General features: G+C 43.9%; 1 protein-coding gene across 1 annotated transcript in view; it reads left to right on the plus strand.

The window, feature by feature from the left end:
• LOC130300282 (PC-esterase domain-containing protein 1A-like) overlaps nt 1-17086 on the plus strand; it is a gene marked incomplete at its 5' end in the record, with an annotated part of 51947 nt that overhangs the window by 13942 nt on the left and 20919 nt on the right. Inside the window, 1 exon segment of the mRNA XM_056551529.1 lies at nt 15856-15957. Coding sequence (XP_056407504.1) covers nt 15856-15957 — 102 coding nt within the window.

Genomic DNA, 17086 nt, shown 5'->3' on the forward strand with positions numbered 1-17086 from the left:
CTATCACCAGTACTATTACCACTACTACTACCAGTACTATTACCACTACTACCACCAGTACTATTACCTCTACTATCACCAGTAATATTACCACTACTATCACCAGTACTATTACCACTACTATCACCACTACTATCACCAGTACTATCACCACTACTACTACCAGTACTATCACCACTACTACAACCAATACTATCACCACTACTATCACCAGTGCTATTACCACTACTACCACCAGTACTATTACCACTACTATCACCAGTGCTATTACCACTACTACCACCTGTACTATTACCACAACTACCACCAGGACTATTACCACTACTACCACCAGGACTATTACCACTGCTACCAGTACTATTACCACTAATACAACCAGTACTATTACCACTACTACCAGTACTATTACCACTACTATCACCAGTACTATTACCACTACTACCACCAGTACTATTACCACTACTATTACCACTACTATTACCACTACTATTACCACTACTATCACCAGTACTATTACCACTACTACCACCAGGACTATTACCACTACTACCACCAGTACTATTACCACTACTATCACCAGTTCTATCACCACTACTATCACCACTACTATCACCAGTACTATCACCACTACTACTACCAGTACTATCACCACTACTACAACCAATACTATCACCACTACTATCACCACTACTATCACCAGTTCTATCACCAGTATTATTACCACTACTATCACCAGTACTATTACCACTACTATCACCAGTACTATTACCACTACTATCACCAGTACTATTACCACTACTATCACCAGTACTATTACCACTACTATCACCAGTACTATTACCACTACTATCTCCAGTACTATTACCACTACTATCACCAGTACTATTACCACTACTATCACCAGTACTATTACCACTACTATCACCAGCAGCAGTCTGCCTGATAGAGTCCTCTGGCTGTTGCTCTCTTTTCCGGCAGTGATGCGGAGCAGACGTTACACATGTGCTGGAGGAACGTTGTATTTATTATTGATAAGAAGTAGAGACTATAAGACAAAGGTCAGATGTGAAGCACGGCTCAATTACTATACTATTGCCACTACTACAACCAGTACTATTACCACTACTACCAGTACTATTACCACTACTACCAGTACTATTACCACTACTATCACCAGTACTATTACCACTACTATCACCAGTACTATTACCACTACTATCACCAGTACTATTACCACTACTATCACCAGGACTATTACCACTACTACCACCAGTACTATTACCACTACTACCACCAGGACTATTACCACTACTACCAGTACTATTACCCCTACTATCACCAGTACTATTACCACCACTACTACCAGTACTATTACCACTACTATCACCAGTAATATTACCACTACTATCACCAGTACTATTACCACTACTATCACCAGTACTATTACCACTACTATCACCACTACTATCACCAGTACTATCACCACTACTACTACCAGTACTATCACCACTACTACAACCAATACTATCACCACTACTATCACCACTACTATCACCAGTTCTATCACCAGTATTATTACCACTACTATCACCAGTACTATTACCACTACTATCACCAGTACTATTACCACTACTATCACCAGTACTATTACCACTACTATCACCAGTACTATTACCACTACTATCACCAGTACTATTACCACTACTATCTCCAGTACTATTACCACTACTATCACCAGTACTATTACCACTACTATCACCAGTATTATTACCACTACTATCACCAGTACTATTACCACTACTATCACCAGTACTATTACCACTACTATCACCAGTACTATTACCACTACTATCACCAGTACTATTACCACTACTATCACCAGTACTATTACCACTACTATCTCCAGTACTATTACCACTACTATCACCAGTACTATCACCACTACTATCACCAGTACTATTACCACTACTATTACCACTACTATCACCAGTACTATTACCACTACTATCACCAGTACTATTACCACTACTATCACCAGTACTATTACCACTACTATCACCAGCAGCAGTCTGCCTGATAGAGTCCTCTGGCTGTTGCTCTCTTTTCCGGCAGTGTTGCGGAGCAGACGTTACACATGTGCTGGAGGAACGTTGTATTTATTATTGATAAGAAGTAGAGACTATAAGACAAAGGTCAGATGTGAAGCACGGCTCAATTACTATACTATTGCCACTACTACAACCAGTACTATTACCACTACTACCAGTACTATTACCACTACTACCAGTACTATTACCACTACTATCACCAGTACTATTACCACTACTATCACCAGTACTATTACCACTACTATCACCAGGACTATTACCACTACTACCACCAGTACTATTACCACTACTATCACCAGTACTATTACCACTACTACCACCAGGACTATTACCACTACTACCACCAGTACTATTACCACTACTATCACCAGTATTATTACCTCTACTACCACCAGTACTATTACCACTACTATCACCAGTACTATCACCACTACTATCATCAGTACTATTACCACTACTATCACCAGTACTATTACCACTACTACCACCAGTACTATTACCACTACTATCACCAGTGCTATTACCACTACTACCAGTACTATTACCACTACTATCACCAGTACTATTACCACTACTACCACCAGTACTATTACCACTACTACCACCAGTACTATTACCACTACTATCACCAGTACTATTACCACTACTACCACCAGTACTATTACCACTACTATCACCAGTACTATTACCACTACTACTACCAGTACTATTACCACTACTACCACCAGTACTATTACCTCTACTATCACCAGTAATATTACCACTACTATCACCAGTGCTATTACCACTACTACCAGTACTATTACCACTACTACCACCAGTACTATTACCACTACTATCACCAGTACTATTACCACTACTACCACCAGTACTATTACCACTACTATCACCAGTGCTATTACCACTACTACCACCAGTACTATTACCACTACTATCACCAGTGCTATTACCACTACTACCACCTGTACTATTACCACAACTACCACCAGGACTATTACCACTACTACCACCAGGACTATTACCACTACTACCAGTACTATTACCACTAATACAACCAGTACTATTACCACTACTACCAGTACTATTACCACTACTATCACCAGTACTATTACCACTACTACCACCAGTACTATTACCACTACTATTACCACTACTATTACCACTACTATTACCACTACTATCACCAGTACTATTACCACTACTACCACCAGGACTATTACCACTACTACCACCAGTACTATTACCACTACTATCACCAGTACTATCACCACTACTATCACCACTACTATCACCAGTACTATCACCACTACTACTACCAGTACTATCACCACTACTACAACCAATACTATCACCACTACTATCACCACTACTATCACCAGTTCTATCACCAGTATTATTACCACTACTATCACCAGTACTATTACCACTACTATCACCAGTACTATTACCACTACTATCACCAGTACTATTACCACTACTATCACCAGTACTATTACCACTACTATCACCAGTACTATTACCACTACTATCTCCAGTACTATTACCACTACTATCACCAGTACTATTACCACTACTATCACCAGTACTATTACCACTACTATCACCAGCAGCAGTCTGCCTGATAGAGTCCTCTGGCTGTTGCTCTCTTTTCCGGCAGTGTTGCGGAGCAGACGTTACACATGTGCTGGAGGAACGTTGTATTTATTATTGATAAGAAGTAGAGACTATAAGACAAAGGTCAGATGTGAAGCACGGCTCAATTACTATACTATTGCCACTACTACAACCAGTACTATTACCACTACTACCAGTACTATTACCACTACTACCAGTACTATTACCACTACTATCACCAGTACTATTACCACTACTATCACCAGTACTATTACCACTACTATCACCAGTACTATTACCACTACTATCACCAGGACTATTACCACTACTACCACCAGTACTATTACCACTACTACCACCAGGACTATTACCACTACTACCAGTACTATTACCCCTACTATCACCAGTACTATTACCACCACTACTACCAGTACTATTACCACTACTATCACCAGTAATATTACCACTACTATCACCAGTACTATTACCACTACTATCACCAGTACTATCACCACTACTATCACCAGTACTATCACCACTACTACTACCAGTACTATCACCACTACTACAACCAATACTATCACCACTACTATCACCACTACTATCACCAGTTCTATCACCAGTATTATTACCACTACTATCACCAGTACTATTACCACTACTATCACCAGTACTATTACCACTACTATCACCAGTACTATTACCACTACTATCACCAGTACTATTACCACTACTATCTCCAGTACTATTACCACTACTATCACCAGTACTATTACCACTACTATCACCAGTACTATTACCACTACTATCACCAGCAGCAGTCTGCCTGATAGAGTCCTCTGGCTGTTGCTCTCTTTTCCGGCAGTGTTGCGGAGCAGACGTTACACATGTGCTGGAGGAACGTTGTATTTATTATTGATAAGAAGTAGAGACTATAAGACAAAGGTCAGATGTGAAGCACGGCTCAATTACTATACTTTTGCCACTACTACAACCAGTACTATTACCACTACTACCAGTACTATTACCACTACTACCAGTACTATTACCACTACTATCACCAGTACTATTACCACTACTATCACTAGTACTATTACCACTACTATCACCAGGACTATTACCACTACTACCACCAGTACTATTACCACTACTATCACCAGTACTATTACCTCTACTACCACCAGGACTATTACCACTACTACCAGTACTATTACCCCTACTATCACCAGTACTATTACCACCACTACTACCAGTACTATTACCACTACTATCACCAGTACTATTACCTCTACTACCACCAGTACTATTACCACTACTATCACCAGTACTATCACCACTACTATCATCAGTACTATTACCACTACTATCACCAGTACTATTACCACTACTACCACCAGTACTATTACCACTACTATCACCAGTGCTATTACCACTACTACCAGTACTATTACCACTACTATCACCAGTACTATTACCACTACTACCACCAGTACTATTACCACTACTACCACCAGTACTATTACCACTACTATCACCAGTACTATTACCACTACTACCACCAGTACTATTACCACTACTATCACCAGTACTATTACCACTACTACTACCAGTACTATTACCACTACTACCACCAGTACTATTACCTCTACTATCACCAGTAATATTACCACTACTATCACCAGTGCTATTACCACTACTACCAGTACTATTACCACTACTATCACCAGTACTATTACCACTACTATCACCAGTACTATTACCTCTACTATCACCAGTACTATTACCACTACTATCACCAGTACTATTACCACTACTACCACCAGTACTATTACCACTACTATCACCAGTGCTATTACCACTACTACCACCAGTACTATTACCACTACTATCACCAGTGCTATTACCACTACTACCAGTACTATTACCACTACTACCACCAGTACTATTACCTCTACTATCACCAGTAATATTACCACTACTATCACCAGTGCTATTACCACTACTACCAGTACTATTACCACTACTATCACCAGTACTATTACCACTACTATCACCAGTACTATTACCACTACTATCACCAGTGCTATTACCACTACTACCACCAGTACTATTACCACTACTATCACCAGTACTATTACCACTACTATCACCAGTACTATTACCACTACTATCACCAGTACTATTACCACTACTATCACCAGTACTATTACCAGTACTATTACCACTACTACTATTACCAGTACTATTACCACTACTATCACCAGTACTATTACCACTACCACCAGTACTATTACCACTACTATCACCAGCAGCAGTCTGCCTGATAGAGTCCTCTGGCTGTTGCTCCCTTTTCCGGCAGTGTTGCGGAGCAGACGTTACACATGTGCTGGAGGAACGTTGTATTTATTGTTGATAAGAAGTAGAGACTAGAAGACAAAGGTCAGATGTGAAGCACGGCTGTGTGTGGCCTGTAATACTGAAGCTTAAAGGGGAACCTCATTTATGGAAGACATCAGATCTATGGTTACAGAAGTGCCGTCTTGTATTCTGACATAAGCTAACAGCTGGGGTCCCCCCCTAAAAAGTGTTTCCTATCGAAAGCAATTACGTCTTCTAAAAAATAGAGGAAGTTGAACATGATTCACATCCTTTATCTCCAGAATTAAAATAATATGTTTTGTCATCATCTTCAGAGTTTCTAAAAGCAGAAAAATAAAGTCCATGCCAGATGAAATGTTTGGAGGTCCCCTCTGCTGCCCGTACTCTGCTTGGTCCAAGTGTGCACAGGGGAGAAAGCCGCTGCCAGACTCCTCTGGTGGTGACTTATGGGAACAAAAGGATCAAGCTGTTAAAATCCAAAGTCCAATGTCCATTCCTTCTCTCCCTTCAATATTTGTCATCAGGGACAGTCAAAAGGCTTAAAGGTGGTTGACCAGTCCCACCAAAATCTGAGGTTCAGCCAAAATTCATGAGGTCCCCTTATACGTTAGGTGGTTGACCAGTCCCACCAAAATCTGAGGTTCAGCCTAAATTCAGGAGGTCCCCTTATACTTTAGGTGGTTGACCAGTCCCACCAAAATCTGAGGTTCAGCCAAAATTCATGAGGTCCCCTTATACGTTAGGTGGTTGACCAGTCCCACCAAAATCTGAGGTTCAGCCAAAATTCATGAGGTCCCCCTTATACGTTAGGTGGTTGACCAGTCCAACCAAAATCTGAGGTTCAGCCAAAATTCATGAGGTCCCCTTATACGTTAGGTGGTTGACCAGTCCCACCAAAATCTGAGGTTCAGCCAAAATTCATGAGGTCCCCTTATACGTTAGGTGGTTGACCAGTCCCACCAAAATCTGAGGTTCAACCAAAGTTCAGGAGGTCCACTTATACGTTAGTTGGTTGACCAGTCCCACCAAAATCTGAGGTTCAGCCAAAATTCTTGAGGTCCCCTTATACGTTAGGTGGTTGACCAGTCCCACCTATATATGAGGTTCAGCCAAAATTCAGGAGGTCCCCTTATACGTTAGGTGGTTGAACAGTCACACCAAAATCTGAGGTTCAGCCAAAATTAAGGAGGTCCCCTTATACGTTAGGTGGTTGACCAGTCCCACCAAAATCTGAGGTTCAACCAAAATTCAGGAAGTCCCCTTATATGTTAGGTGGTTGACCAGTCCCACCAAAATCTGAGGTTCAGCCAAAATTCAGGAGGTCCCCTTATACGTTAGGTGGTTGACCAGTCCCACCAAAATCTGAGGTTCAACCAAAATTCAGGAGGTCCCGTTATACGTTAGTTGGTTGACCAGTCCACCAAAATCTGAGGTTCAGCCAAAATTCATGAGGTCACCTTATACGTTAGGTGGTTGACCAGTCCCACCAAAATCTGAGGTTCAGCCTAAATTCAGGAGGTCCCCTTATACGTTAGGTGGTTGACCAGTCCCACCAAAATCTGAGGTTCCGCCTAAATTCAGGAGGTCCCCTTATACGTTAGGTGGTTGACCAGTCCCACCAAAATCTGAGGTTCAGCCAAAATTCATGAGGTCCCCTTATACGTTAGGTGGTTGACCAGTCCCACCAAAATCTGAGGTTCAGCCAAAATTCATGAGGTCCCCTTATACGTTAGGTGGTTGACCAGTCCCACCAAAATCTGAGGTTCAGCCAAAATTCATGAGGTCCCCTTATACGTTAGGTGGTTGACCAGTCCAACCAAAATCTGAGGTTCAGCCAAAATTCATGAGGTCCCCTTATACGTTAGGTGGTTGAGCAGTCCCACCAAAATCTGAGGTTCAGCCAAAATTCATGAGGTCCCCTTATACGTTAGGTGGTTGACCAGTCCAACCAAAATCTGAGGTTCAGCCAAAATTCATGAGGTCCCCTTATACGTTAGGTGGTTGACCAGTCCCACCAAAATCTGAGGTTCAGCCAAAATTCATGAGGTCCCCTTATACGTTAGGTGGTTGACCAGTCCCACCAAAATCTGAGGTTCAACCAAAGTTCAGGAGGTCCACTTATACGTTAGTTGGTTGACCAGTCCCACCAAAATCTCAGGTTCAGCCAAAATTCAGGAGGTCCCCTTATACGTTAGGTGGTTGACCAGTCCCACCTATATATGAGGTTCAGCCAAAATTCAGGAGGTCCCCTTATACGTTAGGTGGTTGACCAGTCCCACCAAAATCTGAGGTTCAGCCAAAATTCATGAGGTCCCCTTATACGTTTGGTGGTTGACCAGTCCCACCAAAATCTGAGGTTCAACCAAAGTTCAGGAGGTCCACTTATACGTTAGTTGGTTGACCAGTCCCACCAAAATCTGAGGTTCAGCCAAAATTCATGAGGTCCCCTTATACGTTAGGTGGTTGACCAGTCCCACCTATATATGAGGTTCAGCCAAAATTCAGGAGGTCCCCTTATACGTTAGGTGGTTGAACAGTCACACCAAAATCTGAGGTTCAGCCAAAATTAAGGAGGTCCCCTTATACGTTAGGTGGTTGACCAATCCCACCAAAATCTGAGGTTCAACCAAAATTCAGGAAGTCCCCTTATATGTTAGGTGGTTGACCAGTCCCACCAAAATCTGAGGTTCAGCCAAAATTCAGGAGGTCCCCTTATACGTTAGGTGGTTGACCAGTCCCACCAAAATCTGAGGTTCAACCAAAATTCAGGAGGTCCCGTTATACGTTAGTTGGTTGACCAGTCCACCAAAATCTGAGGTTCAGCCAAAATTCATGAGGTCACCTTATACGTTAGGTGGTTGACCAGTCCCACCAAAATCTGAGGTTCAGCCTAAATTCAGGAGGTCCCCTTATACGTTAGGTGGTTGACCAGTCCCACCAAAATCTGAGGTTCAGCCTAAATTCAGGAGGTCCCCTTATACGTTAGGTGGTTGACCAGTCCCACCAAAATCTGAGGTTCAGCCAAAATTCATGAGGTCCCCTTATACGTTAGGTGGTTGACCAGTCCCACCAAAATCTGAGGTTCAGCCAAAATTCATGAGGTCCCCTTATACGTTAGGTGGTTGACCAGTCCCACCAAAATCTGAGGTTCAGCCAAAATTCATGAGGTCCCCTTATACGTTAGGTGGTTGACCAGTCCAACCAAAATCTGAGGTTCAGCCAAAATTCATGAGGTCCCCTTATACGTTAGGTGGTTGAGCAGTCCCACCAAAATCTGAGGTTCAGCCAAAATTCATGAGGTCCCCTTATACGTTAGGTGGTTGACCAGTCCAACCAAAATCTGAGGTTCAGCCAAAATTCATGAGGTCCCCTTATACGTTAGGTGGTTGACCAGTCCCACCAAAATCTGAGGTTCAGCCAAAATTCATGAGGTCCCCTTATACGTTAGTTGGTTGACCAGTCCCACCAAAATCTCAGGTTCAGCCAAAATTCAGGAGGTCCCCTTATACGTTAGGTGGTTGACCAGTCCCACCTATATATGAGGTTCAGCCAAAATTCAGGAGGTCCCCTCATACGTTAGGTGGTTGACCAGTCCCACCAAAATCTGAGGTTCAGCCAAAATTAAGGAGGTCCCCTTATACGTTAGGTGGTTGACCAGTCCCACCAAAATCTGAGGTTCAACCAAAATTCAGGAAGTCCCCTTATACGTTAGGTGGTTGACCAGTCACACCAAAATCTGAGGTTCAGCCAAAATTCAGGAGGTCCCCTTATACGTTAGGTGGTTGACCAGTCCCACCAAAATCTGAGGTTCGACCAAAATTCAGGAGGTCCCGTTATACGTTAGTTGGTTGACCAGTCCCACCAAAATCTGAGGTTCAGCCAAAATTCAGGAGGTCCCCTTATACGTTAGGTGGTTGACCAGTCCCACCAAAATCTGAGGTTCAACCAAAATTCAGGAAGTCCCCTTATACGTTAGGTGGTTGACCAGTCCCACCAAAATCTGAGGTTCAGCCAAAATTCAGGAGGTCCCCTTATACGTTAGTTGTTTGACCAGTCCCACCTATATATGAGGTTCAGCCAAAATTCAGGAGGTCCCCTTATACGTTAGGTGGTTGACCAGTCCCACCAAAATCTGAGGTTCAGCCAAAATTAAGGAGGTCCCCTTATATGTTAGGTGGTTGACCAGTCCCACCAAAATCTGAGGTTCAGCCAAAATTCAGGAGGTCCCCTTATACGTTAGGTGGTTGACCAGTCCCACCAAAATCTGAGGTTCAGCCAAAATTAAGGAGGTCCCATTATGCGTTAGGTGGTTGACCAGTCCCACCAAAATCTGAGGTTCAGACAAAATTCAGGAGGTCCCCTTATACTTTAGGTGGTTGACCAGTCCAACCAAAATCTGAGGTTCAGCCAAAATTCAGGAGGTCCCCTTATACGTTAGATGGTTGACCAGTCCAACCAAAATCTGAGGTTCAGCCAAAATTCATGAGGTCCCGTTATGCGTTAGGTGGTTGACCAGTCCCACCAAAATCTGAGGTTCAGCCAAAATTCATGAGGTCCCCTTATACGTTAGGTGGTTGACCAGTCCCACTGGGTCGGTAGAGATGGTATACAAGGCCTTCAGAAAGTATTCAGACCCCTTCTCTTCTTACATCTTGTTCTGTTGCTCCTTATGTTCCCCATTATTCTGCCCTCAATCCCCCATAATGACCAAAGAACGTTAGAAATATTTACAAATTTATTAGAACAAAAATATCTCTGATCATAAGTATTCAGACCCTTTTCTATGACACGTGATATTTATCTCTGGCTCCTCCCATTTCTCCTGATCATCTCGGAGATGTTTCTGCTCCTTGGTTGGAGTCACCTGGGGGTAAATTCAGATGATTGGACAAGACACAGTCCTGTCTATATAAGGTCAAACACAGAGCCATGAGGAGGAAAGAACTGCCTGTAGAGCTCAGAGACAGGATTTGGGAAGACACAGTCCTGTCTATATAAGGTCAAACACAGAGCCATGAGGAGGAAAGAACTGCCTGTAGAGCTCAGAGACAGGATTTGGGAAGACACAGTCCTGTCTATATAAGGTCTCACAGCTGACAGTGTATATTAGAGCAAACACAGAGCCATGAGGGGGAAAGAACTGCCTGTAGAGCTCAGAGACAGGATTTGGGAAGACACAGTCCTGTCTATATAAGGTCTCACAGCTGACAGTGTATATTAGAGCAAACACAGAGCCATGAGGGGGAAAGAACTGCCTGTAGAGCTCAGAGAAAGGATTTGGGAAGACACCGTCCTGTCTATATAAGGTCTCACAGCTGACAGTGTATATCAGAGCAAAGACCGAGCCATGAGGGGGAAAGAACTGCCTGTAGAGCTCAGAGACAGGATTTGGGAAGACACAGTCCTGTCTATATAAGGTCTCACAGCTGACAGTGTATATCAGAGAAAAGACCGAGACATGAGGGGGAAAGAACTGCCTGTAGAGCTCAGAGACAGGATTTGGGAAGGCACAGCCCTGTATATATAAGGTCTCACAGCTGACAGTGTATATCAGAGCAAAGACCGAGCAATGAGGAGGAAAGAACTGCCTGTAGAGCTCAGAGACAGGATTTGGGAAGACACAGTCCTGTCTATATAAGGTCTCACAGCTGACAGTGTATATCAGAGCAAACACCAAGCCATGAGGGGGAAAGAACTGCCTGTAGAGCTCAGAGACAGGATTTGGGAAGACACAGTCCTGTCTATATAAGGTCTCACAGCTGACAGTGTATATCAGAGCAAACACCAAGCCATGAGGGGGAAAGAACTGCCTGTAGAGCTCAGAGACAGGATTTGGGAAGACACAGCTCTGTCTATATAAGGTCTCACAGCTGACAATGTATATCAGAGCAAACACCAAGCCATGAGAGGAAAGAACTGCCTGTAGAGCTCAGAGACAGGATTTGGGAAGACACAGTCCTATCTATATAAGGTCTCACAGCTGACAGTGTATATCAGAGCAAACACCAAGCCATGAGGTGGAAAGAACTGCCTGTAGAGCTCAGAGACAGGATTTGGGAAGACACAGTCCTGTCTATATAAGGTCTCACAGCTGACAATGTATATCAGAGCAAACACCGAGCCATGAGGTGGAAAGAACTGCCTGTAGAGCTCAGAGACAGGATTTGGGAAGACACAGCCCTGTCTATATAAGGTCTCACAGCTGACAATGTATATCAGAGCAAACACCGAGCCATGAGGGGGAAAGAACTGCCTGTAGAGCTCAGAGACAGGATTTGGGAAGACACAGCCCTGTCTATATAAGGTCTCACAGCTGACAGTGTATATCAGAGCAAACACCGAGACATGAGGGGGAAAGAACTGCCTGTAGAGCTCAGAGACAGGATTTGGGAAGACACAGCCCTGTCTATATAAGGTCTCACAGCTGACAGTGTATATCAGAGCAAACACCAAGCCATGAGGTTGAAAGAACTGCCTGTAGAGCTCAGAGACAGGATTTGGGAAGACACAGTCCTGTCTATATAAGGTCTCACAGCTGACAGTGTATATCAGAGCAATGACCGAGCCATGAGGTGGAAAGAACTGCCTGTAGAGCTCAGAGACAGGATTTGGGAAGACACCGTCCTGTCTATATAAGGTCTCACAGCTGACAATGTATATCAGAGCAAACACCAAGCCATGAGGTGGAAAGAACTGCCTGTAGAGCTCAGAGACAGGATTTGGGAAGACACAGCCCTGTCTATATAAGGTCTCACAGCTGACAGTGTATATCAGAGCAAAGACCAAGACATGAGGGGGAAAAAACTGCCTGTAGAGCTCAGAGACAGGATTTGGGAAGACACAGTCCTGTCTATATAAGGTCTCACAGCTGACAGTGTATATCAGAGCAAAGACCGAGCCATGAGGGGGAAAGAACTGCCTGTAGAGCTCAGAGACAGGATTTGGGAAGACACAGCCCTGTCTATATAAGGTCTCACAGCTGACAGTGTATATCAGAGCAAACACCAAGCCATGAGGTGGAAAGAACTGCCTGTAGAGCTCAGAGACAGGATTTGGGAAGACACAGTCCTGTCTATATAAGGTCTCACAGCTGACAATGTATATCAGAGCAAACACCGAGCCATGAGGTGGAAAGAACTGCCTGTAGAGCTCAGAGACAGGATTTGGGAAGACACAGCCCTGTCTATATAAGGTCTCACAGCTGACAATGTATATCAGAGCAAACACCGAGCCATGAGGGGGAAAGAACTGCCTGTAGAGCTCAGAGACAGGATTTGGGAAGACACAGCCCTGTCTATATAAGGTCTCACAGCTGACAGTGTATATCAGAGCAAACACCGAGACATGAGGGGGAAAGAACTGCCTGTAGAGCTCAGAGACAGGATTTGGGAAGACACAGCCCTGTCTATATAAGGTCTCACAGCTGACAGTGTATATCAGAGCAAACACCAAGCCATGAGGTTGAAAGAACTGCCTGTAGAGCTCAGAGACAGGATTTGGGAAGACACAGTCCTGTCTATATAAGGTCTCACAGCTGACAGTGTATATCAGAGCAATGACCGAGCCATGAGGTGGAAAGAACTGCCTGTAGAGCTCAGAGACAGGATTTGGGAAGACACCGTCCTGTCTATATAAGGTCTCACAGCTGACAATGTATATCAGAGCAAACACCAAGCCATGAGGTGGAAAGAACTGCCTGTAGAGCTCAGAGACAGGATTTGGGAAGACACAGCCCTGTCTATATAAGGTCTCACAGCTGACAGTGTATATCAGAGCAAACACAGAGCCATGAGGAGGAAAGAACTGCCTGTAGAGCTCAGAGGCAGGATTTGGGAAGACACAGCCCTGTCTATATAAGGTCTCACAGCTGACAGTGTATATCAGAGCAAAGACCAAGACATGAGGGGGAAAGAACTGCCTGTAGAGCTCAGAGACAGGATTTGGGAAGACACAGTCCTGTCTATATAAGGTCTCACAGCTGACAATGTATATCAGAGCAAAGACCAAGACATGAGTGGGAAAGAACTGCCTGTAGAGCTCAGAGACAGGATTTGGGAAGACACAGTCCTGTCTATATAAGGTCTCACAGCTGACAATGTATATCAGAGCAAACACCAAGCCATGAGGGGGAAAGAACTGCCTGTAGAGCTCAGAGACAGGATTTGGGAAGACACAGCCCTGTCTATATAAGGTCTCACAGCTGACAGTGTATATCAGAGCAAAGACCGAGCCATGAGGTGGAAAGAACTGCCTGTAGAGCTCAGAGACAGGATTTGGGAAGACACAGTCCTGTCTATATAAGGTCTCACAGCTGACAATGTATATCAGCGCAAAGACCGAACCATGAGGGGGAAAGAACTGCCTGTAGAGCTCAGAGACAGGATTTGGGAAGACACAGCCCTGTCTATATAAGGTCTCACAGCTGACAGTGTATATCAGAGCAATGACCGAGCCATAAGGTGGAAAGAACTGCCTGTAGATCTCAGAGACAGGATTTGGGAAGACACAGTCCTGTCTATATAAGGTCTCACAGCTGACAGTGTATATCAGAGCAAAGACCGAGCCATGAGGGGGAAAGAACTGCCTGTAGAGCTCAGAGACAGGATTTGGGAAGACACAGCCCTGTCTATATAAGGTCTCACAGCTGACAGTGTATATCAGAGCAATGACCGAGCCATGAGGTGGAAAGAACTGCCTGTAGAGCTCAGAGACAGGATTTGGGAAGACACAGTCCTGTCTATATAAGGTCTCACAGCTGACAGTGTATATCAGAGCAATGACCGAGCCATGAGGTGGAAAGAACTGCCTGTAGAGCTCAGAGACAAGATTTGGGAAGACACAGTCCTGTCTATATAAGGTCTCACAGCTGACAATGTATATCAGAGCAAAGACCGAGCCATGAGGGGGAAATAACTGCCTGTAGAGCTCAGAGACAGGATTTGGGAAGACACAGTCCTGTCTATATAAGGTCTCACAGCTGACAGTGTATATCAGAGCAAACACCAAGCCATGAGGGGGAAAGAACTGCCTGTAGAGCTCAGAGACAGGATTTGGGAAGACACAGTCCTGTCTATATAAGGTCTCACAGCTGACAGTGTATATCAGAGCAATGACCGAGACATGAGGGGGGAAAGAACTGCCTGTGGAGCTTAGAGACAGAATTTGGGAAGACACAGTCCTGTCTATATAAGGTCTCACAGCTGACAGTGTATATCAGAGCAAACACCAAGCCATGAGGGGGAAAGAACTGCCTGTAGAGCTCAGAGACAGGATTTGGGAAGACACAGTCCTGTCTATATAAGGTCTCACAGCTGGCAATGTATATCAGAGCAAACACCGAGACATGAGGTGGAAAGAACTGCCTGTAGAGCTCAGTGTTCTGTCCAATCTAATACAACTACAGACTCTACTGACTATTTCATTTCCATTTAGTTGTTACATACAAAATTCCTTAAAGGGGTACTCCGCTGCTCAGCGTTTAGAACAAATTGTTTGAACGCTAGAGACGGCGCCGGAAGCTTGTGATGTTATAGCCCCGCCCCCCTCAATGCAAGTCTATGGGAGGGGACGTGCCAGCTGTCACGCCCCCCTCCCATAGACTTGCATTGAGGGCTGGGAGTGACATCATGAGGGGGCGGGGCTATGACATCACAAGCTCCCGATGCAGCGGAGTACCACTTAAAAGTTGTGCTTAGAGACACAATGGGCTCTGCTACATCACCCAGTCTATTTATCCTCTGCTCTGTCTCCTCAGGCTTCAGTGGTCACTCCGCACCTCCTCACCCGTTTGCATTGAGAGGAGATCCCTATCCCGGGCCGCACCCCTCAATCCAGGAGCAAGAGCGCTGCACCCAGGGTAAGACCGCCATCTCCTCTCCACAGCAGGTTATATGGTCTAGTATCACAACCTGTATCCTCTCAATATCACTGATGATGTATGACTGGTGCTGCTCATATACTACCGCCATCTACTGCGTCATATACCGCCATCTACCACATCATATACCATCATCTACTACATCATATACCACCATCTACTGCATCATATACCGCCATCTACTACATCATGTACCATCATCTACTACATCATATACCGCCATCTACTGCATCATATACCGCCATCTACTCCATCATATACCACCATCTACTACATCATATACCGCCATCTACTACATCATGTACCGCCATCTACTACATCATATACCATCATCTACTACATCATATACCATCATCTACTACATCATATACCGCCATCTACTGCATCATATACCGCCATCTACTCCATCATATACCACCATCTACTACATCATATACCGCCATCTACTACATCATGTACCGCCATCTACTACATCATATACCGCCATCTACTCCATCATATACCACCATCTACTCCATCATATACCACCATCTACTACATCATATACCATCATCTACTACATCATATACCGCCATCTACTACATCATATACCACCATCTACTACATCATATGCCACCATCTACTGCATCATATACCACCATCTACTACATCATATACCACCATCTACTACATCATATACCACCATCTACTGCATCATATACCACCATCTACTACATCATATACCGCCATCTACTACATCATATACCACCATCTACTACATCATACACCTCCATCTACTACATCATATACCATCATCTACTACATCATATACCGCCATCTACTGCATCATATACCGCCATCTACTCCATCATATACCACCATCTACTACATCATATACCACCATCTACTGCATCATATACCACCATCTACTGCATCATATACCACCATCTACTGCATCATATACCATCATCTACTACATCATATACCGCCATCTACTACATCATATACCACCATCTACATCATCATATACCACCATCTACTACATCATATACCATCATCTACTACATCATATACCACCATCTACTACATCATCTACTACATCATATACCATCATCTACTACATCATATA

Source organism: Hyla sarda, unplaced genomic scaffold (genome assembly GCF_029499605.1).
Source record: "Hyla sarda isolate aHylSar1 unplaced genomic scaffold, aHylSar1.hap1 scaffold_1073, whole genome shotgun sequence".
NCBI classification, from domain to species: Eukaryota; Metazoa; Chordata; class Amphibia; order Anura; family Hylidae; genus Hyla; species Hyla sarda.